The sequence below is a fragment of the Cherax quadricarinatus genome, chromosome 3, assembly GCF_038502225.1.
Source record: "Cherax quadricarinatus isolate ZL_2023a chromosome 3, ASM3850222v1, whole genome shotgun sequence".
Classification (NCBI taxonomy): domain Eukaryota; kingdom Metazoa; phylum Arthropoda; class Malacostraca; order Decapoda; family Parastacidae; genus Cherax; species Cherax quadricarinatus.
Genome location: NC_091294.1, coordinates 22,548,989 through 22,576,566, shown reverse-complemented (window position 1 = coordinate 22,576,566; position 27,578 = coordinate 22,548,989). Strand labels below are relative to the sequence as shown.

Sequence of the window (27,578 nt, the reverse complement as noted above, 5' to 3'; positions counted from 1 at the left end):
CAGCACAAGTATCTGCTGATAATTATCTCCCAGCAGGATCATGTCAGCACAAGTATCTGCTGATAATTGTCTCCCAGCAGGATCATGTCAGCACAAGTATCTGCTGATAATTGTCCCCCAGCAGGATCATGTCAGCACAAGTATCTGCTGATAATTGTCTCCCAGCAGGATCATGTCAGCACAAGTATCTGCTGATAATTGTCTCCCAGCAGGATCATTTCAGCACAAGTATCTGCTGATAATTATCTCCCAGCAGGATCATGTCAGCACAAGTATCTGCTGATAATTGTCTCCCAGCAGGATCATGTCAGCACAAGTATCTGCTGATAATTGTCTCCCAGCAGGATCATGTCTGCACAAGTATCTGCTGATAATTGTCTCCCAGCAGGATCATGTCAGCACATGTATCTGCTGATAATTGTCTCCCAGCAGGATCATGTCAGCACAAGTATCTGCTGATAATTGTCTCCAAGCAGGATCATGTCAGCACAAGTATCTACTGATAATTGTCTCCCAGCAGGATTATGTCAGCACAAGTATCTGCTGATAATTGTCTCCCAGCAGGATCATGTCAGCACAAGTATCTGCTGATAATTGTCTCCCAGCAGGATCATGTCAGCACAAGTATCTGCTGATAATTGTCTCCCAGCAGGATCATGTCAGCACAAGTATCTGCTGATAATTGTCTCCCAGCAGGATCATGTCAGCACAAGTATCTGCTGATAATTGTCTCCCAGCAGGATCATGTCAGCACAAGTATCTGCTGATAATTATCTCCCAGCAGGATCATGTCAGCACAAGTATCTGCTGGTAATTGTCTCACAGCAGGATCATGTCAGCACAAGTATCTGCTGATAATTGTCTCCCAGCAGGATCATGTCAGCACAAGTATCTGCTGATAATTGTCTCCCAGCAGGATCATGTCAGCACAAGTATCTGCTGATAATTGTCTCCCAGCAGGATCATGTCAGCACAAGTATCTGCTGATAATTGTCTCCCAGCAGGATTATGTCAGCACAAGTATCTGCTGATAATTGTCTCCCAGCAGGATCATGTCAGCACAAGTATCTGCTGATAATTGTCTCCCAGCAGGATCATGTCAGCACAAGTATCTGCTGATAATTGTCTCCCAGCAGGATCATGTCAGCACAAGTATCTGCTGATAATTGTCTCCCAGCAGGATCATGTCAGCACAAGTATCTGCTGATAATTGTCTCCCAGCAGGATCATGTCAGCACAAGTATCTGCTGATAATTGTCTCCCACCAGGATCATGTCAGCACAAGTATCTGCTGATAATTGTCTTCCAGCAGGATCATGTCAGCACAAGTATCTGCTGATAATTGTCTCCCAGCAGGATCATGTCAGCACAAGTATCTGCTGATAATTGTCTCCCAGCAGGATCATGTCAGCACAAGTATCTGCTGATAATTGTCTCCCAGCAGGATCATGTCAGCACAAGTATCTGCTGATAATTATCTCCCAGCAGGATCATGTCAGCACAAGTATCTGCTGATAATTGTCTCCCAGCAGGATCATGTCAGCACAAGTATCTGCTGATAATTGTCTCCCAGCAGGATCATGTCAGCACAAGTATCTGCTGATAATTGTCTCCCAGCAGGATCATGTCAGCACAAGTATCTGCTGATAATTGTCTCCCAGCAGGATTATGTCAGCACAAGTATCTGCTGATAATTGTCTCCCAGCAGGATCATGTCAGCACAAGTATCTGCTGATAATTGTCTCCCAGCAGGATCATGTCAGCACAAGTATCTGCTGATAATTGTCTCCCAGCAGGATCATGTCAGCACAAGTATCTGCTGATAATTGTCTCCCAGCAGGATCATGTCAGCACAAGTATCTGCTGATAATTGTCTCCCAGCAGGATTATGTCAGCACAAGTATCTGCTGATAATTGTCTCCCAGCAGGATCATGTCAGCACAAGTATCTGCTGATAATTGTCTCCCAGCAGGATCATGTCAGCACAAGTATCTGCTGATAATTGTCTCCCAGCAGGATCATGTCAGCACAAGTATCTGCTGATAATTGTCTCCCAGCAGGATCATGTCAGCACAAGTATCTGCTGATAATTGTCTCCCAGCAGGATCATGTCAGCACAAGTATCTGCTGATAATTGTCTCCCAGCAGGATCATGTCAGCACAAGTATCTGCTGATAATTGTCTCCCAGCAGGATCATGTCAGCACAAGTATCTGCTGATAATTGTCTCCCAGCAGGATCATGTCAGCACAAGTATCTGCTGATAATTGTCTCCCAGCAGGATCATGTCAGCACAAGTATCTGCTGATAATTGTCTCCCAGCAGGATCATGTCAGCACAAGTATCTGCTGATAATTGTCTCCCAGCAGGATCATGTCAGCACAAGTATCTGCTGATAATTGTCTCCCAGCAGGATCATGTCAGCACAAGTATCTGCTGATAATTGTCTCCCAGCAGGATCATGTCAGCACAAGTATCTGCTGATAATTGTCTCCCAGCAGGATCATGTCAGCACAAGTATCTGCTGATAATTGTCTCCCAGCAGGATCATGTCAGCACAAGTATCTGCTGATAATTGTCTCCCAGCAGGATCATGTCAGCACAAGTATCTGCTGATAATTGTCTCCCAGCAGGATCATGTCAGCACAAGTATCTGCTGATAATTGTCTCCCAGCAGGATCATGTCAGCACAAGTATCTGCTGATAATTGTCTCCCAGCAGGATCATGTCAGCACAAGTATCTGCTGATAATTGTCTCCCAGCAGGATTATGTCAGCACAAGTATCTGCTGATAATTGTCTCCCAGCAGGATCATGTCAGCACAAGTATCTGCTGATAATTGTCTCCCAGCAGGATTATGTCAGCACAAGTATCTGCTGATAATTGTCTCCCAGCAGGATCATGTCAGCACAAGTATCTGCTGATAATTGTCTCCCAGCAGGATTATGTCAGCACAAGTATCTGCTGATAATTGTCTCCCAGCAGGATCATGTCAGCACAAGTATCTGCTGATAATTGTCTCCCAGCAGGATCATGTCAGCACAAGTATCTGCTGATAATTGTCTCCCAGCAGGATTATGTCAGCACAAGTATCTGCTGATAATTGTCTCCCAGCAGGATCATGTCAGCACAAGTATCTGCTGATAATTGTCTCCCAGCAGGATCATGTCAGCACAAGTATCTGCTGATAATTGTCTCCCAGCAGGATCATGTCAGCACAAGTATCTGCTGATAATTGTCTCCCAGCAGGATCATGTCAGCACAAGTATCTGCTGATAATTGTCTCCCAGCAGGATCATGTCAGCACAAGTATCTGCTGATAATTGTCTCCCAGCAGGATCATGTCAGCACAAGTATCTGCTGATAATTGTCTCCCAGCAGGATCATGTCAGCACAAGTATCTGCTGATAATTGTCTCCCAGCAGGATCATGTCAGCACAAGTATCTGCTGATAATTGTCTCCCAGCAGGATCATGTCAGCACAAGTATCTGCTGATAATTGTCTCCCAGCAGGATCATGTCAGCACAAGTATCTGCTGATAATTGTCTCCCAGCAGGATCATGTCAGCACAAGTATCTGCTGATAATTGTCTCCCAGCAGGATCATGTCAGCACAAGTATCTGCTGATAATTGTCTCCCAGCAGGATCATGTCAGCACAAGTATCTGCTGATAATTGTCTCCCAGCAGGATCATGTCAGCACAAGTATCTGCTGATAATTGTCTCCCAGCAGGATCATGTCAGCACAAGTATCTGCTGATAATTGTCTCCCAGCAGGATTATGTCAGCACAAGTATCTGCTGATAATTGTCTCCCAGCAGGATCATGTCAGCACAAGTATCTGCTGATAATTGTCTCCCAGCAGGATCATGTCAGCACAAGTATCTGCTGATAATTGTCTCCCAGCAGGATCATGTCAGCACAAGTATCTGCTGATAATTGTCTCCCAGCAGGATCATGTCAGCACAAGTATCTGCTGATAATTGTCTCCCAGCAGGATCATGTCAGCACAAGTATCTGCTGATAATTGTCTCCCAGCAGGATCATGTCAGCACAAGTATCTGCTGATAATTGTCTCCCAGCAGGATCATGTCAGCACAAGTATCTGCTGATAATTGTCTCCCAGCAGGATCATGTCAGCACAAGTATCTGCTGATAATTGTCTCCCAGCAGGATCATGTCAGCACAAGTATCTGCTGATAATTGTCTCCCAGCAGGATTATGTCAGCACAAGTATCTGCTGATAATTGTCTCCCAGCAGGATCATGTCAGCACAAGTATCTGCTGATAATTGTCTCCCAGCAGGATCATGTCAGCACAAGTATCTGCTGATAATTGTCTCCCAGCAGGATCATGTCAGCACAAGTATCTGCTGATAATTGTCTCCCAGCAGGATCATGTCAGCACAAGTATCTGCTGATAATTGTCTCCCAGCAGGATCATGTCAGCACAAGTATCTGCTGATAATTGTCTCCCAGCAGGATCATGTCAGCACAAGTATCTGCTGATAATTGTCTCCCAGCAGGATCATGTCAGCACAAGTATCTGCTGATAATTGTCTCCCAGCAGGATCATGTCAGCACAAGTATCTGCTGATAATTGTCTCCCAGCAGGATCATGTCAGCACAAGTATCTGCTGATAATTGTCTCCCAGCAGGATCATGTCAGCACAAGTATCTGCTGATAATTGTCTCCCAGCAGGATCATGTCAGCACAAGTATCTGCTGACAATTGTCTACCAGCAGGATTATGTCAGCACAAGTATCTGCTGATAATTGTCTCCCAGCAGGATTATTTCAGCACAAGTATCTGCTGATAATTGTCTCCCAGCAGGATCATGTCAGCACAAGTATCTGCTGATAATTGTCTCCCAGCAGGATCATGTCAGCACAAGTATCTGCTGATAATTGTCTCCCAGCAGGATCATGTCAGCACAAGTATCTGCTGATAATTGTCTCCCAGCAGGATTATGTCAGCACAAGTATCTGCTGATAATTGTCTCCCAGCAGGATCATGTCAGCACAATTATCTGCTGATAATTGTCTCCCAGCAGGATCATGTCAGCACAAGTATCTGCTGATAATTGTCTCCAGCAGGATCATGTCAGCACAAGTATCTGCTGATAATTGTCTCCCAGCAGGATCATGTCAGCACAAGTATCTGCTGATAATTGTCTCCCAGCAGGATCATGTCAGCACAAGTTTCTGCTGATAATTGTCTCCCAGCAGGATTATGTCAGCACAAGTATCTGCTGATAATTGTCTCCCAGCAGGATCATGTCAGCACAAGTATCTGCTGATAATTGTCTCCCAGCAGGATTATGTCAGCACAAGTATCTGCTGATAATTGTCTCCCAGCAGGATTATGTCAGCACAAGTATCTGCTGATAATTGTCTCCCAGCAGGATTATGTCAGCACAAGTATCTGCTGATAATTGTCTCCCAGCAGGATCATGTCAGCACAAGTATCTGCTGATAATTGTCTCCCAGCAGGATCATGTCAGCACAAGTATCTGCTGATAATTATCTCCCAGCAGGATCAGGTCAGCACAAGTATCTGCTGATAATTGTCTCCCAGCAGGATCATGTCAGCACAAGTATCTGCTGATAATTGTCTCCCAGCAGGATCATGTCAGCACAAGTATCTGCTGATAATTGTCTCCCAGCAGGATCATGTCAGCACAAGTATCTGCTGATAATTGTATCCCAGCAGGATCATGTCAGCACAAGTATCTGCTGATAATTATCTCCCAGCAGGATCATGTCAGCACAAGTATCTGCTGATAATTGTCTGCCAGCAGGATCATGTCAGCACAAGTATCTGCTGATAATTGTCTGCCAGCAGGATCATGTCAGCACAAGTATCTGCTGATAATTGTCTCCCAGCAGGATCATGTCAGCACAAGTATCTTCTGATAATTGTCTCCCAGCAGGATCCTGTCAGCACAAGTATCTGCTGATAATTGTCTCCCAGCAGGATCATGTCAGCACAAGTATCTGCTGATAATTGTCTCCCAGCAGGATCATGTCAGCACAAGTATCTGCTGATAATTGTCTCCCAGCAGGATTATGTCAGCACAAGTATCTGCTGATAATTGTCTCCCAGCAGGATCATGTCAGCACAAGTATCTGCTGATAATTGTCTCCCAGCAGGATTATGTCAGCACAAGTATCTGCTGATAATTGTCTCCCAGCAGGATCATGTCAGCACAAGTATCTGCTGATAATTGTCTCCCAGCAGGATCATGTCAGCACAAGTATCTGCTGATAATTGTCTCCCAGCAGGATCATGTAAGCACAAGTATCTGCTGATAATTGTCTCCCAGCAGGATCATGTCAGCACAAGTATCTGCTGATAATTGTCTCCCAGCAGGATCATGTCAGCACAAGTATCTGCTGATAATTGTCTCCCAGCAGGATCATGTAAGCACAAGTATCTGCTGATAATTTTCTCCCAGCAGGATCATGTCAGCACAAGTATCTGCTGATAATTGTCTCCCAGCAGGATTATGTCAGCACAAGTATCTGCTGATAATTGTCTCCCAGCAGGATCATGTCAGCACAAGTATCTGCTGATAATTGTCTCCCAGCAGGATTATGTCAGCACAAGTATCTGCTGATAATTGTCTCCCAGCAGGATTATGTCAGCACAAGTATCTGCTGATAATTGTCTCCCAGCAGGATTATGTCAGCACAAGTATCTGCTGATAATTGTCTCCCAGCAGGATCATGTCAGCTCAAGTATCTGCTGATAATTGTCTCCCAGCAGGATCATGTCACCACAAGTATCTGCTGATAATTGTCTCCCAGCAGGATCATGTCAGCACAAGTATCTGCTGATAATTGTCTCCCAGCAGGATCATGTCAGCACAAGTATCTGCTAATAATTGTCTCCCAGCAGGATCATGTCAGCACAAGTATCTGCTGATAATTGTCTCCCAGCATGATCATGTCAGCACAAGTATCTGCTGATAATTGTCTCCCATCAGGATCATGTCAGCACAAGTATCTGCTGATAATTGTCTCCCAGCAGGATCATGTCAGCACAAGTATCTGCTGATAATTATCTCCCAGCAGGATCATGTCAGCACAAGTATCTGCTGATAATTGTCTCCCAGCAGGATCATGTCAGCACAAGTATCTGCTGATAATTGTCTCCCAGCAGGATCATGTCAGCACAAGTATCTGCTGATAATTGTCTTCCAGCAGGATCATGTCAGCACAAGTATCTGCTGATAATTGTCTGCCAGCAGGATCATGTCAGCACAAGTATCTGCTGATAATTGTCTGCCAGCAGGATCATGTCAGCACAAGTATCTGCTGATAATTGTCTCACAGCAGGATCATGTCAGCACAAGTTTCTGCTGATAATTGTCTCCCAGCAGGATCATGTCAGCACAAGTATCTGCTGATAATTGTCTCCCAGCAGGATCATGTCAGCACAAGTATCTGCTGATAATTGTCTCCCAGCAGGATTATGTCAGCACAAGTATCTGCTGGTAATTGTCTCCCAGCAGGATTATGTCACCACAAGTATCTCCTGATAATTGTCTCCCAGCAGGATTATGTCAGCACAAGTATCTGCTGATGATTGTCTCCCAGCAGGATCATGTCAGCACAAGTATCTGCTGATAATTATCTCCCAGCAGGATCATGTCAGCACAAGTATCTGCTGATAATTATCTCCCAGCAGGATCAGGTCAGCACAAGTATCTGCTGATAATTGTCTCCCAGCAGGATCATGTCAGCACAAGTATCTGCTGATAATTGTCTCCCAGCAGGATCATGTCAGCACAAGTATCTGCTGATAATTGTCTCCCAGCAGGATCATGTCAGCACAAGTATCTGCTGATAATTGTATCCCAGCAGGATCATGTCAGCACAAGTATCTGCTGATAATTATCTCCCAGCAGGATCATGTCAGCACAAGTATCTGCTGATAATTGTCTGCCAGCAGGATCATGTCAGCACAAGTATCTGCTGATAATTGTCTGCCAGCAGGATCATGTCAGCACAAGTATCTGCTGATAATTGTCTCCCAGCAGGATCATGTCAGCACAAGTATCTTCTGATAATTGTCTCCCAGCAGGATCCTGTCAGCACAAGTATCTGCTGATAATTGTCTCCCAGCAGGATCATGTCAGCACAAGTATCTGCTGATAATTGTCTCCCAGCAGGATCATGTCAGCACAAGTATCTGCTGATAATTGTCTCCCAGCAGGATTATGTCAGCACAAGTATCTGCTGATAATTGTCTCCCAGCAGGATCATGTCAGCACAAGTATCTGCTGATAATTGTCTCCCAGCAGGATTATGTCAGCACAAGTATCTGCTGATAATTGTCTCCCAGCAGGATCATGTCAGCACAAGTATCTGCTGATAATTGTCTCCCAGCAGGATCATGTCAGCACAAGTATCTGCTGATAATTGTCTCCCAGCAGGATCATGTAAGCACAAGTATCTGCTGATAATTGTCTCCCAGCAGGATCATGTCAGCACAAGTATCTGCTGATAATTGTCTCCCAGCAGGATCATGTCAGCACAAGTATCTGCTGATAATTGTCTCCCAGCAGGATCATGTAAGCACAAGTATCTGCTGATAATTTTCTCCCAGCAGGATCATGTCAGCACAAGTATCTGCTGATAATTGTCTCCCAGCAGGATTATGTCAGCACAAGTATCTGCTGATAATTGTCTCCCAGCAGGATCATGTCAGCACAAGTATCTGCTGATAATTGTCTCCCAGCAGGATTATGTCAGCACAAGTATCTGCTGATAATTGTCTCCCAGCAGGATTATGTCAGCACAAGTATCTGCTGATAATTGTCTCCCAGCAGGATTATGTCAGCACAAGTATCTGCTGATAATTGTCTCCCAGCAGGATCATGTCAGCTCAAGTATCTGCTGATAATTGTCTCCCAGCAGGATCATGTTACCACAAGTATCTGCTGATAATTGTCTCCCAGCAGGATCATGTCAGCACAAGTATCTGCTGATAATTGTCTCCCAGCAGGATCATGTCAGCACAAGTATCTGCTAATAATTGTCTCCCAGCAGGATCATGTCAGCACAAGTATCTGCTGATAATTGTCTCCCAGCATGATCATGTCAGCACAAGTATCTGCTGATAATTGTCTCCCATCAGGATCATGTCAGCACAAGTATCTGCTGATAATTGTCTCCCAGCAGGATCATGTCAGCACAAGTATCTGCTGATAATTATCTCCCAGCAGGATCATGTCAGCACAAGTATCTGCTGATAATTGTCTCCCAGCAGGATCATGTCAGCACAAGTATCTGCTGATAATTGTCTCCCAGCAGGATCATGTCAGCACAAGTATCTGCTGATAATTGTCTCCCAGCAGGATCATGTCAGCACAAGTATCTGCTGATAATTGTCTGCCAGCAGGATCATGTCAGCACAAGTATCTGCTGATAATTGTCTGCCAGCAGGATCATGTCAGCACAAGTATCTGCTGATAATTGTCTCACAGCAGGATCATGTCAGCACAAGTTTCTGCTGATAATTGTCTCCCAGCAGGATCATGTCAGCACAAGTATCTGCTGATAATTGTCTCCCAGCAGGATCATGTCAGCACAAGTATCTGCTGATAATTGTCTCCCAGCAGGATTATGTCAGCACAAGTATCTGCTGGTAATTGTCTCCCAGCAGGATTATGTCACCACAAGTATCTCCTGATAATTGTCTCCCAGCAGGATTATGTCAGCACAAGTATCTGCTGATGATTGTCTCCCAGCAGGATCATGTCAGCACAAGTATCTGCTGATAATTATCTCCCAGCAGGATCATGTCAGCACAAGTATCTGCTGATAATTGTCTCCCAGCAGGATCATGTCAGCACAAGTATCTGCTGATAATTGTCTCCCAGCAGGATCATGTCAGCACAAGTATCTGCTGATAATTGTCTCCCAGCAGGATCATGTCAGCACAAGTATCTGCTGATAATTGTCTCCCAGCAGGATCATGTCAGCACAAGTATCTGCTGATAATTGTCTCCCAGCAGGATCATGTCAGCACAAGTATCTGCTGATAATTGTCTCCCAGCAGGATCATGTCAGCACAAGTATCTGCTGATAATTGTCTCCCAGCAGGATCATGTCTGCACAAGTATCTGCTGATAATTGTCTCCCAGCAGGATCATGTCAGCACATGTATCTGCTGATAATTGTCTCCCAGCAGGATCATGTCAGCACAAGTATCTGCTGATAATTGTCTCCAAGCAGGATCATGTCAGCACAAGTATCTACTGATAATTGTCTCCCAGCAGGATTATGTCAGCACAAGTATCTGCTGATAATTGTCTCCCAGCAGGATCATGTCTGCACAAGTATCTGCTGATAATTGTCTCCCAGCAGGATCATGTAAGCACAAATATCTGCTGATAATTGTCTCCCAGCAGGATCATGTCAGCACAAGTATCTGCTGATAATTGTCTCCCAGCAGGATCATGTCAGCACAAGTATCTGCTGATAATTGTCTCCCAGCAGGATCATGTCAGCACAAGTATCTGCTGATAATTATCTCCCAGCAGGATCATGTCAGCACAAGTATCTGCTGGTAATTGTCTCACAGCAGGATCATGTCAGCACAAGTATCTGCTGATAATTGTCTCCCAGCAGGATCATGTGAGCACAAGTATCTGCTGATAATTGTCTCCCAGCAGGATCATGTGAGCACAAGTATCTGCTGATAATTGTCTCCCAGCAGGATCATGTCAGCACAAGTATCTGCTGATAATTGTCTCCCAGCAGGATTATGTCAGCACAAGTATCTGCTGATAATTGTCTCCCAGCAGGATCATGTCAGCACAAGTATCTGCTGATAATTGTCTCCCAGCAGGATCATGTCAGCACAAGTATCTGCTGATAATTGTCTCCCAGCAGGATCATGTCAGCACAAGTATCTGCTGATAATTGTCTCCCAGCAGGATCATGTCAGCACAAGTATCTGCTGATAATTGTCTCCCAGCAGGATCATGTCAGCACAAGTATCTGCTGATAATTGTCTCCCACCAGGATCATGTCAGCACAAGTATCTGCTGATAATTGTCTTCCAGCAGGATCGTGTCAGCACAAGTATCTGCTGATAATTGTCTCCCAGCAGGATCATGTCAGCACAAGTATCTGCTGATAATTGTCTCCCAGCAGGATCATGTCAGCACAAGTATCTGCTGATAATTGTCTCCCAGCAGGATCATGTCAGCACAAGTATCTGCTGATAATTATCTCCCAGCAGGATCATGTCAGCACAAGTATCTGCTGATAATTGTCTCCCAGCAGGATCATGTCAGCACAAGTATCTGCTGATAATTGTCTCCCAGCAGGATCATGTCAGCACAAGTATCTGCTGATAATTGTCTCCCAGCAGGATCATGTCAGCACAAATATCTGCTGATAATTGTCTCCCAGGAGGATCATGTCAACACAAGTATCTGCTAATAATAGTCTCCCAGCAGGATCATGTCAGCACAAGTATCTGCTGATAATTGTCTCCCAGCAGGATCATGTCAGCACAAGTATCTGCTGATAATTGTCTCCCAGCAGGATCATGTCAGCACAAGTATCTGCTGATAATTGTCTCCCAGCAGGATCATGTCAGCACAAGTATCTGCTGATAATTGTCTCCCAGCAGGATCATGTCAGCACAAGTATCTGCTGATAATTGTCTCCCAGCAGGATCATGTCAGCTCAAGTATCTGCTGATAATTGTCTACCAGCAGGATCATGTCAGCACAAGTATCTGCTGATAATTGTCTCCCAGCAGGATCATGTCAGCACAAGTATCTGCTGATAATTATATCCCAGCAGGATCATGTCAGCACAAGTATCTGCTGATAATTGTCTCCCAGAAGGATCATGTCAGCACAAGTATCTGCTGATAATTGTCTCCCAGCAGGATTATGTCAGCACAAGTATCTGCTGATAATTGTCTCCCAGCAGGATTATGTCAGCACAAGTATCTGCTGATAATTATCTCCCAGCAGGATTATGTCAGCACAAGTATCTGCTGATAATTGTCTCCCAGCAGGATCATGTCAGCACAAGTATCTGCTGATAATTGTCTCCCAGCAGGATTATGTCAGCACAAGTATCTGCTGATAATTGTCTCCCAGCAGGATTATGTCAGCACAAGTATCTGCTGATAATTGTCTCCCAGCAGGATCACGTCACCACAAGTATCTGCTGATAATTGTCTCCCAGCAGGATTATGTCAGCACAAGTATCTGCTGTTATTGTCTCCCAGCAGGATTATGTCAGCACAAGTATCTGCTGATAATTGTCTCCCAGCAGGATCATGTCAGCACAAGTATCTGCTGATAATTGTCTCCCAGGAGGATCATGTCAGCACAAGTATCTGCTAATAATAGTCTCCCAGCAGGATCATGTCAGCACAAGTATCTGCTGATAATTGTCTCCCAGCAGGATCATGTCAGCACAAGTATCTGCTGATAATTGTCTCCCAGCAGGATCATGTCAGCACAAGTATCTGCTGATAATTGTCTCCCAGCAGGATCAAGTCAGCACAAGTATCTGCTGATAATTGTCTCCCAGCAGGATCATGTCAGCACAAGTATCTGCTGATAATTGTCTCCCAGCAGGATCATGTCAGCACAAGTATCTGCTGATAATTGTCTCCCAGCAGGATCATGTCAGCACAAGTGTCTGCTGATAATTGTCTCCCAGCAGGATCATGTCAGCGCAAGTATCTGCTGATAATTGTCTCCCAGCAGGATCATGTCAGCACAAGTATCTGCTGATAATTGTCTCCCAGCAGGATTATGTTAGCACAAGTATCTGCTGATAATTGTCTCCCAGCAGGATTATGTCAGCACAAGTATCTGCTGATAATTGTCTCCCAGCAGGATTATGTCAGCACAAGTATCTGCTGATAATTGTCTCCCAGCAGGATCACGTCACCACAAGTATCTGCTGATAATTGTCTCCCAGCAGGATTATGTCAGCACAAGTATCTGCTGATAATTGTCTCCCAGCAGGATTATGTCAGCACAAGTATCTGCTGATAATTGTCTCCCAGCAGGATTATGTCAGCACAAGTATCTGCTGATAATTGTCTCCCAGCAGGATTATGTCAGCACAAGTATCTGCTGATAATTGTCTCCCAGCAGGATTATGTCAGCACAAGTATCTGCTGATAATTGTCTCCCAGCAGGATCACGTCACCACAAGTATCTGCTGATAATTGTCTCCCAGCAGGATTATGTCAGCACAAGTATCTGCTGATAATTGTCTCCCAGCAGGATTATGTCAGCACAAGTATCTGCTGATAATTGTCTCCCAGCAGGATTATGTCAGCACAAGTATCTGCTGATAATTGTCTCCCAGCAGGATTATGTCAGCACAAGTATCTGCTGATAATTGTCTCCCAGCAGGATCATGTCAGCACAAGTATCTGCTGATAATTGTCTCCCAGCAGGATCATGTCAGCACAAGTATCTGCTGATAATTGTCTCTCAGCAGGATTATGTCAGCACAAGTATCTGCTGATAATTGTCTCCCAGCAGGATCATGTCAGCACAAGTATCTGCTGATAATTGTCTCCCAGCAGGATTATGTCAGCACAAGTATCTGCTGATAATTGTCTCCCAGCAGGATCATGTCAGCACAAGTATCTGCTGATAATTGTCTCCCAGCAGGATTATGTCAGCACAAGTATCTGCTGATAATTGTCTCCCAGCAGGATTATGTCAGCACAAGTATCTGCTGATAATTGTCTCCCAGCAGGATTATGTCAGCACAAGTATCTGCTGATAATTGGTTTACATGCGTCACAGACACCCAAAAGAAATACATTTAAAAGAATTAGTAGAGAACCTTTCCAAGATGATTCAAAATGTGGCAATAATGCATGACATTGTTGCATGACATTGTTGCATGACATTGTTGCATGACAATGTTGCATGACAATGTTGCATGACATTGTTGTAGAGCTTACCAACTTTACAAGAATTAAAACCCGGCTAATTGATTTTTTTTCATTTTTTTTGGGGGGGGGAAGTTAATGCAGATGTGTTTGTGGAGATGTTACAACTTTGATATAATTTTTATCAACAATTATTCGGAGGAACAATGAAAAGCAACAACAGAGGTGGCGAAGAGGACTGATTGTAGTGGAAGAGAGAGTAGTGGAGAGGACTGATTGTACTGGAAGAGAGAGTAGTGGAGAGGACTGATTGTAGTGGAAGAGAGAGTAGTGGAGAGGACTGATTGTACTGGAAGAGAGAGTAGTGGAGAGGACTGATTGTAGTGGAAGAGAGAGTAGTGGAGAGGACTGATTGTAGTGGAGAGAGAGTAGTGGAGAGGACTGATTGTACTGGAAGAGAGAGTAGTGGAGAGGACTGATTGCAGTGTAAGAGAGAGTAGTGGAGAGGCCTGATTGTAGTGAAGGAGAGAGTAGTGGAGAGAACTGATTGTAGTGGAATGAGAGTAGTGGAGAGGACTGATTGTAGTGGAGGAGAGAGTAGTGGAGAGGACTGCTTGTAGTGGAGGAGAGAGTAGTGGAGAGGACTGATTGTAGTGGAAGAGAGAGTAGTGGAGAGGCCTGATTGTAGTGGAGGAGAGAGTAGTGGAGAGAACTGATTGTAGTGGAATGAGAGTAGTGGAGAGGACTGATTGTAGTGGAGGAGAGAGTAGTGGAGAGGACTGCTTGTAGTGGAGGAGAGAGTAGTGGAGAGGACTGATTGCAGTGGATGAGAGAGTAGTGGAGAGGACTGATTGTAGTGGAGGAGAGAGTAGCGGAGAGGACTGATTGTAGTGGAAGAGAGAGTAGTGGAGAGGACTGATTGTAGTGGAAGAGAGAGTAGTGGAGAGTCCTGATTGTAGTGGAGGAGAGAGTAGTGGAGAGAACTGATTGTAGTGGAAGACAGAGTAGTGGACAGGACTGATTGTAGTGGAAGAGATAGTAGTGGAGAGGACTAATTGTAGTGGAGGAGAGAGTAGTGGAGAGGACTGATTGCAGTGGATGAGAGAGTAGTGGAGAAGACTGCTTGCAGCCGATGAGAGAGTATTGGAGAGGACTGATTGAAGTGGAGGAGAGTGTAGAGGAGAATACTGATTGTAGAGGAGGAGAGAGTAGTGGAGAGAACTGATTGTAGTGGAGAGAGTAGTGGAGAGGACTGATTGTAGTGGAGGAGAGAGTAGTGGAGAGGAGTGATTGTAGTGGAAGAGAGAGTAGTGGAGAGGACTGATTGTAGTGGAAGAGATAGTAGTGGAGAGGACTAATTGTAGTGGAGGAGAGAGCAGTGGAGAGGACTGATTATTGTGTAAGAGAGTAGTGGAGAGGACTGATTGTAGTGGAGGAGAGAGTAGTGGAGAGGACTGATTATTGTGTAAGAGAGTAGTGGAGAGGACTGATTGTAGTGGAGGAGAGAGTAGTGGAGAGGACTGATTGCAGTGGATGAGAGAGTAGTGGAGAGGACTGATTGTAGAAGAGGAGAGAATAGTGGAGAGTACTGATTGTAGTGGAGGAGAGAGAGTAGTGGAGAGGACTCATTGAAGTGGAGGAGAGAGTAGTGGAGAGGACTGATTGTAGTGGAGGACAGAGTAGTGGAGAGGACTGATTGTAGTGGAGGAGAGAGTAGTGGAGGAGAGAGTAGTGGAGAGGACTGATTGCAGTGGATGAGAGAGTAGTGGAGAGGACTGATTGTAGTGGAGGACAGAGTAGTGGAGAGGACTGATTGTAGTGGAGGAGACAGTAATGGAGAGGACTAATTGTAGAGGAGGAGAGAGTAGTGGAGAGAACTGATTGTAGTGGAGGAGAGAGTAGTGGAGAGGACTGATTGTAGTGGAGGAGAGAGTAGTGGAGAGGACTGATTGTAGTGGAAGAGAGAGTAGTGGAGAGGACTGATTTTAGTGTAAGAGAGAGTAGTGGAGAGGCCTGATTGTAGTGGAAGAGAGAGTAGTGGAGAGGACTGATTGTCGTGGGAGAGAGGTGTGTAGAGGACTGATTGTAGTGGAAGAGGGTATAGTGGAGAGGGCTGATTGTAGTGGAGGAGAGAGTAGTGGAGAGGACTGATTGTAGTGGAGGAGAGAGTAGTAGAGAGGACTGATTGTAGTGGAGGAGAGTAATGGATAGGACTGATTGTAGTGGAGGAGACAGTAGTGGAGAGGACTGATTGTAGAGGAGGAGACAGTAGTGGAGAGGGCTGATTGTAGTGGAGAAGAGAGTAGTGGAGAGCACTGATTGTAGGGGAAGAGAGGGTACTGGAGAGGACTGATTGTAGTGGAGAGGACTGATTATAATGGAAGAGAGAGTAGTGGAGAGGACTGACTGTAGTGGAAGAGAGAGTAGTGGAGGGGACTGATTGTAGTGGAAGAGACTAGTGGAGGGGACTGATTGTAGTGATGGAGAGTAGTGGAGAGGACTGATTGTAGTGGAAGAGTGAGTAGTGGAGAGGACTGATTGTAGTGGAAGAAAGTAGTGGAGAGGACTAATTGTAGTGGAGGAGAGAGTAGTGGAGAGGACTGATTGTAGTGGAGGAGAGAGTAGTGGAGAGGACTGATTGTACTGGAGGAGAGAGTAGTGTAGAGGACTGATTTTAGTGAAAGAGAGTATTGGAGAGGACTGATTGTAGTGGGACAGAGAGTAGTGGAGAGGACTGATTGTAGTGGAAAAGAGTAGTGGAGAGGACCGATTGTAGTGGAAGAGAGAGTAATGGAGAGGACTGATTGTAGTGGAAGCGAGAGTAGTGGAGAGGATTGATTGTAGTGGAAGAGAAAGTAATGGAGAGGACTGATTGCAGTGTAAGAGAGAGTAGTGGAGAGGCCTGATTGTAGTGGAGGAGAGAGTAGTTTAGAGAACTGATTGTAGTGGAATGAGAGTAGTGGAGAGGTCTGATTGTAGTGGAGGAGAGAGTAGTGGAGAGGACTGCTTGAAGTGGAGGAGAGAGGAGTGGAGAGGACTGATTGTAGTGGAAGAGAGAGTAGTGGAGAGGCCTGATTGTAGAGGAGGAGAGAGTAGTGGAGAGAACTGATTGTAGTGGAATGAGAGTAGTGGAGAGGACTGATTGTAGTGGAAGAGAGAGTAGTGGAGAGGACTGATTGTAGTGGAAGAGAGAGTAGTGGAGAGGCCTGATTGTAGTGGAGGAGAGAGTAGTGGAGAGAACTGATTGTAGTGGAAGAGAGAGTAGTGGAAAGGACTGATTGTAGTGGAAGAGATAGTAGTGGAGAGGAGTAATTGTAGTGGAGGAGAGAGTAGTGGAGAGGACTGATTGCAATGGATGAGAGAGTAGTAGAGAGGACTGGTTATAGTGGAGGAGAGAGTAGTGGAGAGGACTGATTGTAGTGGAGGAGAGTGTAGAGGAGAGGACTAATTGTAGAGGAGGAGAGAGTAGTGGAGAGAACTGATTGTAGTGAAGGAGAGAGTAGTGGAGAGGACTGATTGTAGTGGAAGAGAGAGTAGTTGAGAGGACTGATTGTAGTGGAAGAGATAGTAGTGGAGAGGACTAATTGTAGTGGAGAGAGTAGTGGAGAGGACTGATTATTGTGTAAGAGAGTAGTGGAGAGGACTGATTGAAATGGAGGAGAGAGTAGTGGAGAGGACTGATTATTGTGTAAGATAGTAGTGGAGAGGACTGATTGTAGTGGAAGAGAGAGTTGTGGAGAGGACTGATTGTAGAGGAGGAGAGAATAGTGGAGAGTACTGATTGTAGTGGAAGAGACAGAGTAGTGGAGAGGACTGATTGTAGTGGAGGAGAGAGTAGTGGAGAGGACTGCTTGTAGTGAAGGAGAGAGTAGTGGAGAGGACTGATTGCAGTGGATGAGAGAGTAGTGGAGAGGACTGATTGTAGTGGAGGACAGAGTAGTGGAGAGGACTGATTGTAGTGGAGGAGAAAGTAGAGGAAAGGACTGATTGTAGAGGAGGAGAGAGTAGTGGAGAGAACTGATTGTAGTGGAGGAGAGAGTAGTGGAGAGGACTGATACTAGTGGAGAGGACTGATTGTAGTAAAAGAGAGAGTAGTGGAGAGGACTGATTGTAGTGTAAGAGAGAGTAGTGGAGAGGCCTGATTGTAGTGGAAGAGAGAGTAGTGGAGAGAACTGATTGTCGTGGAGGAGAGAGGTGTGGAGAGGACTGATTGTAGTGGAAGAGAGAATAGTGGAGAGGGCTGATTGTAGTGGAGGAGAGAGTAGTGGAGAGGACTGATTGTAGTGGAGGAGAGAGTAGTAGAGAGGACTGATTATAGTGGAGGAGAGTAGTGGATAGGACTGATTGTAGAGGAGGAGACAGTAGTGGAGAGGACTGATTGTAGAGGAGGAGACAGTAGTGGAGAGGGCTGATTGTAGTGGAGAAGAGAGTAGTGGAGAGGACTGATTGTAGGGGAAGAGAGGGTACTGGAGAGGACTGATTGTAGTGGAGAGGACTGATTGTAATGGAAGAGAGAGTAGTGGAGAGGACTGATTGTAGTGTAGGAGAGAGTAATGCAGAGGACTGGTTGTAGTGGAGGAGGATGTAGTAGAGAGGACTGATTGTAGTGGAAGAGACTAGTGGAGGGGACTGATTGTAGTGAAGGAGAGTAGTGGAGAAGACTGATTGTAGTGGAAGAGTGAGTAGTGGAGAGGACTGATTGTAGTGGAAGAAAGTAGTGGACAGGACTGATTGCAGTGGATGAGAGAGTAGTGTAGAGGACTGATTGTAGTGGAGGAGAGAGTAGTGGAGAGGACTGATTGTAGTGGAGAAGAGAGTAGAGGAGAGGACTGATTGTAGAGCAGGAGAGAGTAGTGGAGAGAACTGATTGTAGTGAAGGAGACAGTAGTGGAGAGGACTGATTGTAGTGGAGGAGAGAGTAGTGGAGCGGACTGATTGTAGTGGAAGAGAGAGTAGTGGAGAGGACTGATTGTAGTGGAAGAGAGAGTAGTGGAGAGGCCTGATTGTAGTGGAGGAGAGAGTAGTGGAGAGAACTGATTGTAGTGGAGGAGAGAGTAGAGGAGAGGACTGATTGTAGTGGAGGAGAGAGTAGTGGAGGGGACTGATTGTAGTGGAGGAGAGAGTAGTGGAGAGGACTGATTGTAGTGGAGGAGAGAGTAGTGGAGAGGACTGATTGTAGTGAAAGAGAGAGTAGTGGAGAGGACTGACTGTAGTGGAAGAGATAGTAGTGGAGTGGACTAATTGTAGTGGAGGAGAGAGTAGTGGAGGACTGATTATTGTGTAAGAGAGTAATGGAGAGGACTGATTGTAGTGGAGGAGAGAGTAGTGGAGAGGACTGATTATTGTGTAAGAGAGCAGTGGAGAGGACTGATTGTAGTGGAAGAGAGAATAGTGGAGAGGACTGATTGTAGTGGAGGAGAGAGTAGTGGAGATTATTGATTGTAGTGGAAGAGAGTAGTGGAGAGGACTGATTGTAGTGGAAGAGAGAATAGTGGAGAGGACTGATTGTAGAGGAGGAGAGAGTAGTGGAGAGAACTGATTGTAGTGGAGGAGAGAGTACTGGAGAGGACTGATTGCAGTGGACGAGAGAGTAGTGGAGAGGACTGATTGTAGTGGAGGACAGAGTAGTGGAGAGGACTGATTGTAGTGGAGGAGAGAGTAGTGGAGAGGACTGATTGTAGTGGAGGAGAGAGTACTGGAGAGAACTGATTGTAGTGGAGGAGAGAGTAGTGGAGAGGACTGATTGCAGTGGACGAGATAGTGGAGAGGACTGATTGTAGTGGAAGAGAGAGTAGTTTAGAGGACTGATTGTAGTGGAGGACAGAGTAGTGGAGAGGACTGATTGTAGTGGAGGAGAGAGTAGTGGAGAGGACTGATTGTAGTGGAGGAGAGAGTACTGGAGAGGACTGATTGCAGTGGACGAGAGAGTAGTGGAGAGGACTGATTGTAGTGGAGGACAGAGTAGTGGAGAGGACTGATTGTAGTGGAGGAGAGAGTACTGCAGAGGACTGATTGTTGAGGAGGAGAGAGTAGTGGAGAGAACTGATTGTAGTGGAGGAGAGAGTAGTGGAGAGGACTGATTGTAGTGGAGGACAGAGTAGTGGAGAGGACTGATTGTAGTGGAGGAGAGAGTAGTGGAGAGGACTGATTGTAGTGGAGGAGAGAGTAGTGGAGAGGACTGATTGTAGTGGAGGAGAGAGTAGTGGAGAGGACTGATTGTAGTGGAGGAGAGAGTAGTGGAGATGACTGATTGTAGTGGAGAAGAGAGTAGAGGAGAGGACTGATTGTAGAGCAGGAGAGAGTAGTTGAGCGGACTGATTGTAGTGGAAGAGAGAGTAGTGGAGAGGACTGATTGTAGTGGAGGAGAGAGTAGTAGAGAGGACTGATTGTAGTGGAGGAGAGTAGTGGAGAGGACTGATTGTAGTGTAGGAGACAGTAGTAGACAGGACTGATTGTAGTAGAGAAGAGAGTAGTGGAGAGGACTGATTGTAATGGAAGAGAGAGTAGTGGAGAGGACTGATTGCAGTGGAAGAGAGAGTAGTGGAGAGGACTGATTGTAGTGGAAGAGAGAGTAGTGGAGAGGACTGATTGTAGTGGAAGAGACTAGTGGAGGGGACTGATTATAGTGGAGGAGAGTAGTGGAGAGCACTGATTGCAGTGGAAGAGTGAGTAGTGGAGAGGACTGATTGTAGTGGAAGAAAGTAGTGGAGAGGACTGATTGTAGTGGAACAAAGAATAGTGCAGAGAACTGATTGTAGTGGAAGAGAGAGTAGTGGAGAGGACTGATTGTAGTGGAGGAGAGAGTAGTGGAGAGGACTGATTGTAGGGAGGAGAGAGTAGTAGAGAGGACTGATTGTAGTGGAGGAGAGAGTAGTGTAGAGGACTGATTGTAGTGAAAGAGAGTATTGGAGAGGACTGATTGTAGTGGAAGAGAGAATAGTGGAGAGGACTGATTGTAGTGGAAGAGAGAAGTGGAGAGGACTGCTTGTATTGGAGGACAGAGTAGTGGAGAGGACTGATTGTAGTTGAAGAGAGAGTAGTGGAGAGGACTGATTGTAGTGGAAGAGTGTAGTGGAGAGGACTGATTGTAGTGGAGAGGACTGATTGTAGTGGAGGAGAGAGTAGTGGTGAGGACTGATTGTTGTGTAAGAGAGTAGTGGAGAGGACTGATTGTAGTGGAAGAGAGAATAGTGGAGAGGACAGATTGTAGTTGAAGAGAGTAGTGGAAAGGATTGATTTTAGTGAAAGAAAGTAGTGGAGAGGGCTGATTGTACTGGAAGAGAGAGTAGTGGAGAGGACAGATTGTGGTTGAAGAGAGTAGTGGAGAGGACTGATTGTAGTGGAGGAGAGTGTAAAGGAGAGGACTGATTGTAGAGGAGGAGAGAGTAGTGGAGAGGACTGATTGTAGTGTAGGAGAGAGTAGTGGAGAGGACTGATTGTAGTGTAGGAGAGAGTAGTGGAGAGGACTGATTGTAGTGGAGGAGAGAGTAGTGGAGAGGACTGATTGTAGTGGAGGAGAGTGTAAAGGAGAGGACTGATTGTAGAGGAGGAGAGAGTAGTGGAGAGAACTGATTGTAGTGGAGGAGAGAGTAGTGGAGAGGACTGATTGCAGTGGTGGAGAGAGTAGTGGAGAGGACTGATTGTAGTGGAAGAGAGAGTAGTGGAGAGGACTGATTGTAGTGGAAGAGAGAGTAGTGGAGAGGACTGATTGTAGTGGAGGAGAGAGTAGTGGAGAGGACTGATTGTAGGGAGGAGAGAGTAGTAGAGAGGACTGATTGTAGTGGAGGAGAGAGTAGTGTAGAGGACTGATTGTAGTGAAAGAGAGTATTGGAGAGGACTGATTGTAGTGGAAGAGAGAATAGTGGAGAGGACTGATTGTAGTGGAAGAGAGAAGTGGAGAGGACTGCTTGTATTGGAGGACAGAGTAGTGGAGAGGACTGATTGTAGTTGAAGAGAGAGTAGTGGAGAGGACTGATTGTAGTGGAAGAGTGTAGTGGAGAGGACTGATTGTAGTGGAGAGGACTGATTGTAGTGGAGGAGAGAGTAGTGGTGAGGACTGATTGTTGTGTAAGAGAGTAGTGGAGAGGACAGATTGTAGTTGAAGAGAGTAGTGGAAAGGATTGATTGTAGTGGAAGAAAGTAGTGGAGAGGGCTGATTGTAGTGGAAGAGAGAGTAGTGGAGAGGACAGATTGTAGTTGAAGAGAGTAGTGGAAAGGATTGATTGTAGTGGAAGAAAGTAGTGGAGAGGGCTGATTGTAGTGGAAGAGAGAGTAGTGGAGAGGACAGATTGTAGTTGAAGAGAGTAGTGGAAAGGATTGATTGTAGTGAAAGAAAGTAGTGGAGAGGGCTGATTGTACTGGAAGAGAGAGTAGTGGAGAGGACAGATTGTAGTTGAAGAGAGTAGTGGAAAGGATTGATTGTAGTGGAAGAAAGTAGTGGAGAGGGCTGATTGTAGTGGAAGAGAGAGTAGTGGAGAGGACAGATTGTAGTTGAAGAGAGTAGTGGAAAGGATTGATTGTAGTGGAAGAAAGTAGTGGAGAGGGCTGATTGTAGTGGGAGAGTAGTGGAGAGGACTGATTGTAGTTGAAGAGAGTAGTGGAAAGGATTGATTGTAGTGGAAGAAAGTAGTGGAGAGGGCTGATTGTAGTGGAAGAGAGAGTAGTGGAGAGGACAGATTGTAGTTGAAGAGTGAGTAGTGGAGAGGACTGATTGTAGTGTAGGAGAGAGTAGTGGAGAGGACTGATTGTAGTGGAAGAGAGAATAGTGGAGACGACTGATTGTAGTGGAGGAGAGAGTAGTGGAGAGGACTGATTGTAGTGGAAGAGAGAGTAGTAGAGAGGACTGATTGTAGTGGAGGACAGAGTAGTGGAGAGGACTGATTGTAGTGGAGGAGAGAGTACTGCAGAGGACTGATTGTTGAGGAGGAGAGAGTAGTGGAGAGAACTGATTGTAGTGGAAGAGAGAGTAGTGGAGAGGACTGATTGTAGTGGAAGAGAGAATAGTGGAGAGGACTGATTGTAGTGGAAGAGAGAATAGTGGAGAGGACTGATTGTAGTGTAGGAGAGAGTAGTGGATAGGACTGATAGTAGTGGAGGAGAGAGTAGTGGAGAGGACTGATTGTAGTGGAAGAGAGAGTAGTGGAGAGGACTTTTTGTAGTGAAGGAGAGAGTAGTGAAAAAGGACTGATTGTAGTGGAAGAGAGTAGTGGAGAGGACTGATTGTAGTGTAGGAGAGAGTAGTGAAAAAGGACTGATTGTAGTGGAAGAGAGTAGTAGAGAGGACTGATTGCAGTGGATGAGAGTGTAGTGGAGAGGACTGGTTGTAGTGGATGAGAGAGTAGTGGAGAGGACTGGTTGCAGTGGATGAGAGAGTAGTGGAGAGGACTGATTGCAGTGGATGAGAGTGTAGTGGAGAGGACTGGTTGTAGTGGAGGAGAGAGTAGTGGAGAGGACTGCTTGTAGTGGAGGAGAGAGTAGTGGAGAGGACTGATTGCAGTGGATGAGAGAGTAGTGGAGAGGACTGATTGCAGACGATGAGAGAGTAGTGGAGAGGACTGGTTGTAGTGAAGGAGAGAGTAGTGGAGGGGACTGATTGTAGTGGAGGAGAGTGTAGAGGAGAGGACTGATTGTAGAGGAGGAGAGAGTAGTGGAGAGAACTGATTGTAGTGGAGGAGAGAGTAGTGGAGAGGACTGATTGCAGTGGTGGAGAGAGTAGTGGAGAGGACTGATTGTAGTGGAAGAGAGAGTAGTGGAGAGGACTGATTGTAGTGGAAGAGAGAGTTGTGGAGAGCACTAATTGTAGTGGAAGAGAGTACTGGAGAGGACTGATTGTAGTGGAGGAGAGAGTAGTGGAGAGGACTGATTGTAGTGGAGGAGAGAGTAGTGGAGAGGACTGATTGTAGTGGAGGAGAGAGAGTAGTGGAGAGGACTGATTGTAGTGAAGGAGAGAGAGTAGTGGAGAGGACTGATTGTAGTGGAGGAGAGAGAGTAGTGGAGAGGACTGATTGTAGTGAAGGAGAGAGAGTAGTGGAGAGGGTACTGAAGCAAGCAACATTGGTAATGATCACTGCCTGCGAGAAGAAGAATCTCTAATAATGTCCCTCTATGTTTGTAACATTCTTAATTCGTTATTTCTACATTTTTTATAGTACCTGGTAAACGGTTCAAAATAAAAGAAGAAGTGTAGGAGAGCAGAAGACTGAGCATCACTAAGACTGCAGCAGTAGTTCAAGATGTCGGGGTGGACGCTAGATAACCCTGTCTTCACCAGCTATGTATTCTGGTCAGCAGTGCTAGCAGCCAAGATGCTTATCATGGGACCTATCACAGGATACTTCCGCGTAACCCGCAAGGTATGTGTCTATACTCCCACATAGCCACTATCCCTTCACCCACAAGGTCACTATCCCTCCATCCACAAGGTCACTATCCCTCCACCCACAAGGTCACTATCCCTCCACCCACAAGGTCACTATCCATTCACCCACAAAGTCACCATCCTTCCACTCACAAAGTCACTATGCCTCCACCCACAAAGTCACTATCCTTCCTCTCACAAAGTCACTATCCTTCCACTCACAAAGTCACCATCCTTCCACCCACAAAGTCACCATCCTTCCACCCACAAAGTCACCATCCTTCCACCCACAAAGTCACCATCCTTCCACCCACAAGGCCACTATCCTTCCACCCACAAAGTCACCATCCTTCCACCCACAAAGTCACCATCCTTCCACTCACAAAGTCACTATCCTTCCACCCATAAAGTCACTATCCTTCCACCCACAAAGTCACCATCCTTCCACCCAAAAATTCACTATCCTTCCACCCACAAAGTCACCATCCTTCCACCCACAAAGTCACCATCCTTCCACCCACAAAGTCACTATCCTTCCACCAACAAAGTCACTATCCTTCCACCCACAAGGCCACTATCCTTCCACCCACAAAGTCACTATCCTTCCACCCACAAAGTCACCATCCTTCCACCCACAAGGCCACTATCCTTCCACCCACAAAGTCAAGATAAGATAAGATAAGATTTCGTTCGGATTTTTAACCCCGGAGGGTTAGCCACCCAGGATAACCCAAGAAAGTCAGTGCGTCATCGAGGACTGTCTAACTTATTTCCATTGGGGTCCTTAATCTTGTCCCCCAGGATGCGACCCACACCAGTCGACTAACACCCAGGTACCTATTTGCTGCTAGGTGAACAGGACAACAGGTGTAAGGAAACGTGTCGAAATGTTTCCACCCGCCGGGAATCGAACCCGGGCCCTCCGTGTGTGAAGCGGGAGCTTTAGTCACCAGGCCACCGGGCCACCCCCTTCACCATCCTTCCACCCACAAGGCCACTATCCTTCCACCCACAAAGTCACTATCCTTCCACCCACAAAGTCACCATCATTCCACCCACAAAGTCACCATCCTTCCACCCACAAAGTCACCATCCTTCCACCCACAAAGTCACCATCCTTCCACCCACAAAGTTACTATCCTTCCACCCACAAAGTCACCATCCTTCCACCCACAAAGTCACTGTCCTTCCACCCACAAAGTCACTATCCTTCCACCCACAAAGTCACCATTCTTCCACCCACAAAGTCACCATCCTTTCACCCACAAAGTCACCATCCTTCCACCCACAAAGTCACCATCCTTCCACATACAAAGTCACCATCCTTCCACCCACAAAGTCACCATCCTTCCACTCACAAAGTCACCATCCTTCCATCCACAAAGTCACCATCCTCCCACCCACAAAGTCACTATCCTTCCACCCACAAAGTCACCATCCTTCCACCCACAAAGCCACCATCCTTCCACCCACAAAGTCACTATCCTTCCACCCACAAAATCACTATCCTTCCACCCACAAAGTCACTATCCTTCCGCCCACAAAGTCACTATCCTTCCACCAACAAAGTCACCATCCTTCCACCCACAAAGTCACCATCCTTCCACCCTCAAAGTCACTATCCTTCCACCCACAAAGTCACCATCCTTCCACCCACAAAGTCATCATCCTTCCACCCACAAAGTCACCATCCTTCCACCCACAAAGTCACCATCATTCCACCCACAAAGTCACCATCCTTCCACCCACAAAGTCACCATCCTTCCACCAACAAAGTCACCATCCTTCCACCCACAAAGTCACCGTCCATCCACCCACAAAGTCACCATCCTTCCACCCACAAAGTCACTATCCTTCCACCCACAAAGTCACTATCCTTCCACCCACAAAGTCACCATCCTTCCACCCACAAAGTCACCATCCTTCCACCTACAAAGTCACCAACCTTCCACCCACAAAGCCACCATCCTTCCACCCACAAAGTCACCATCATTCCACCCACAAAGTCACCATCCTTCCACCCACAAAGTCACCATCCTTTCACCCACAAAGTCACCATCCTTCCACCCACAAAGTCACCATCATTCCACCCACAAAGTCACCATCCTTCCACCCACAAAGTCACCATCCTTCCACCCACAAAGTCACCATCCTTCCACCCACAAAGTCACCAACCATCCACCCACAAAGTCACCATCCTTCCACCCACAAAGTCACTATCCTTCCACCCACAAAGTCACTATCCTTCCACCCACAAAGTCATCATCCTTCCACCCACAAAGTTACTATCCTTCCACCCACAAAGTCACCATCCTTCCACCCACAAAGTCACTGTCCTTCCACCCACAAAGTCACTATCCTTCCACCCACAAAGTCACCATTCTTCCACCCACAAAGTCACCATCCTTCCACCCACAAAGTCACCATCCTTCCTCCCACAAAGTCACCATCCTTCCACCCACAAAGTCACCATCCTTCCACCCACAAAGTCACCATCATTCCACCCACAAAGTCACCATCCTTCCATCCACAAAGTCACCATCGTTCCACCCACAAAGTCACCATCCTTCCACCCACAAAGTCACCATCCTTCCACCCACAAAGTCACTATCCTTCCACCCACAAAGTCACTATCCTTCCATCCACAAAGTCACCATCCTTCCACCCACAAAGTCACCATCCTTCCACACAGTCACCATCCTTCCACCCACAAAGTCACCATCCTTCCACCCACAAAGTTACTATCCTTCCAACCACAAAGTCACCATCCTTCCACCCACAAAGTCACCATCCTTCCACCCACAAAGTCACCATCCTTCCTCCCACAAAGTCACCATCCTTCCACCCACAAAGTCATTGTCCTTCCACCCACAAAGTCACCATCCTTCCACCCACAAAGTCACTATCCTTCCACCCACAAAGTCACTATCCTTCCACCCACAAAGTCACCATCCTTCCACCCACAAAGTCACCATCCTTCCACCCATAAAGTCACTATCCTTCCACCCACAAAGTCACTATCCTTCCACCCACAAAGTCACCATCCTTCCACCCACAAAGTCACCATCCTTCCACCTACAAAGTCACCATCCTTCCACCCACAAAGTCACCATCCTTCCACCCACAAAGTCACTATCCTTCCACCCACAAAGTCGCTATCCTTCCACCCACAAAGTCACCATCCTTCCACCCACAAAGTCACCATCCTTCCACCCACAAAGTCACCATCCTTCCACCCACAAAGTCACTATCCTTCCACCCACAAAGTCACCATCCTTCCACTCACAAAGTCACTATCCTTCCACCCACAAAGTCACCAT

At 46.2% G+C, this 27,578-nt stretch overlaps 1 protein-coding gene across 3 annotated transcripts in view; it reads left to right on the top strand.

Annotated features, from left to right (window-relative positions):
• The window catches only part of LOC128706605 (microsomal glutathione S-transferase 1), a 71,712-nt gene that overhangs the window by 26,756 nt on the left and 17,378 nt on the right, over window positions 1-27,578 (top strand). For all 3 annotated transcript variants that reach the window (XM_070090761.1, XM_070090758.1, XM_070090768.1), the window contains exon 2: window positions 24,050-24,253. In XM_070090761.1, coding sequence (XP_069946862.1) covers window positions 24,134-24,253 — 120 coding nt within the window. In that variant the 5' untranslated portion in view covers window positions 24,050-24,133. The remainder of the gene's footprint in view (window positions 1-24,049; window positions 24,254-27,578) is intronic.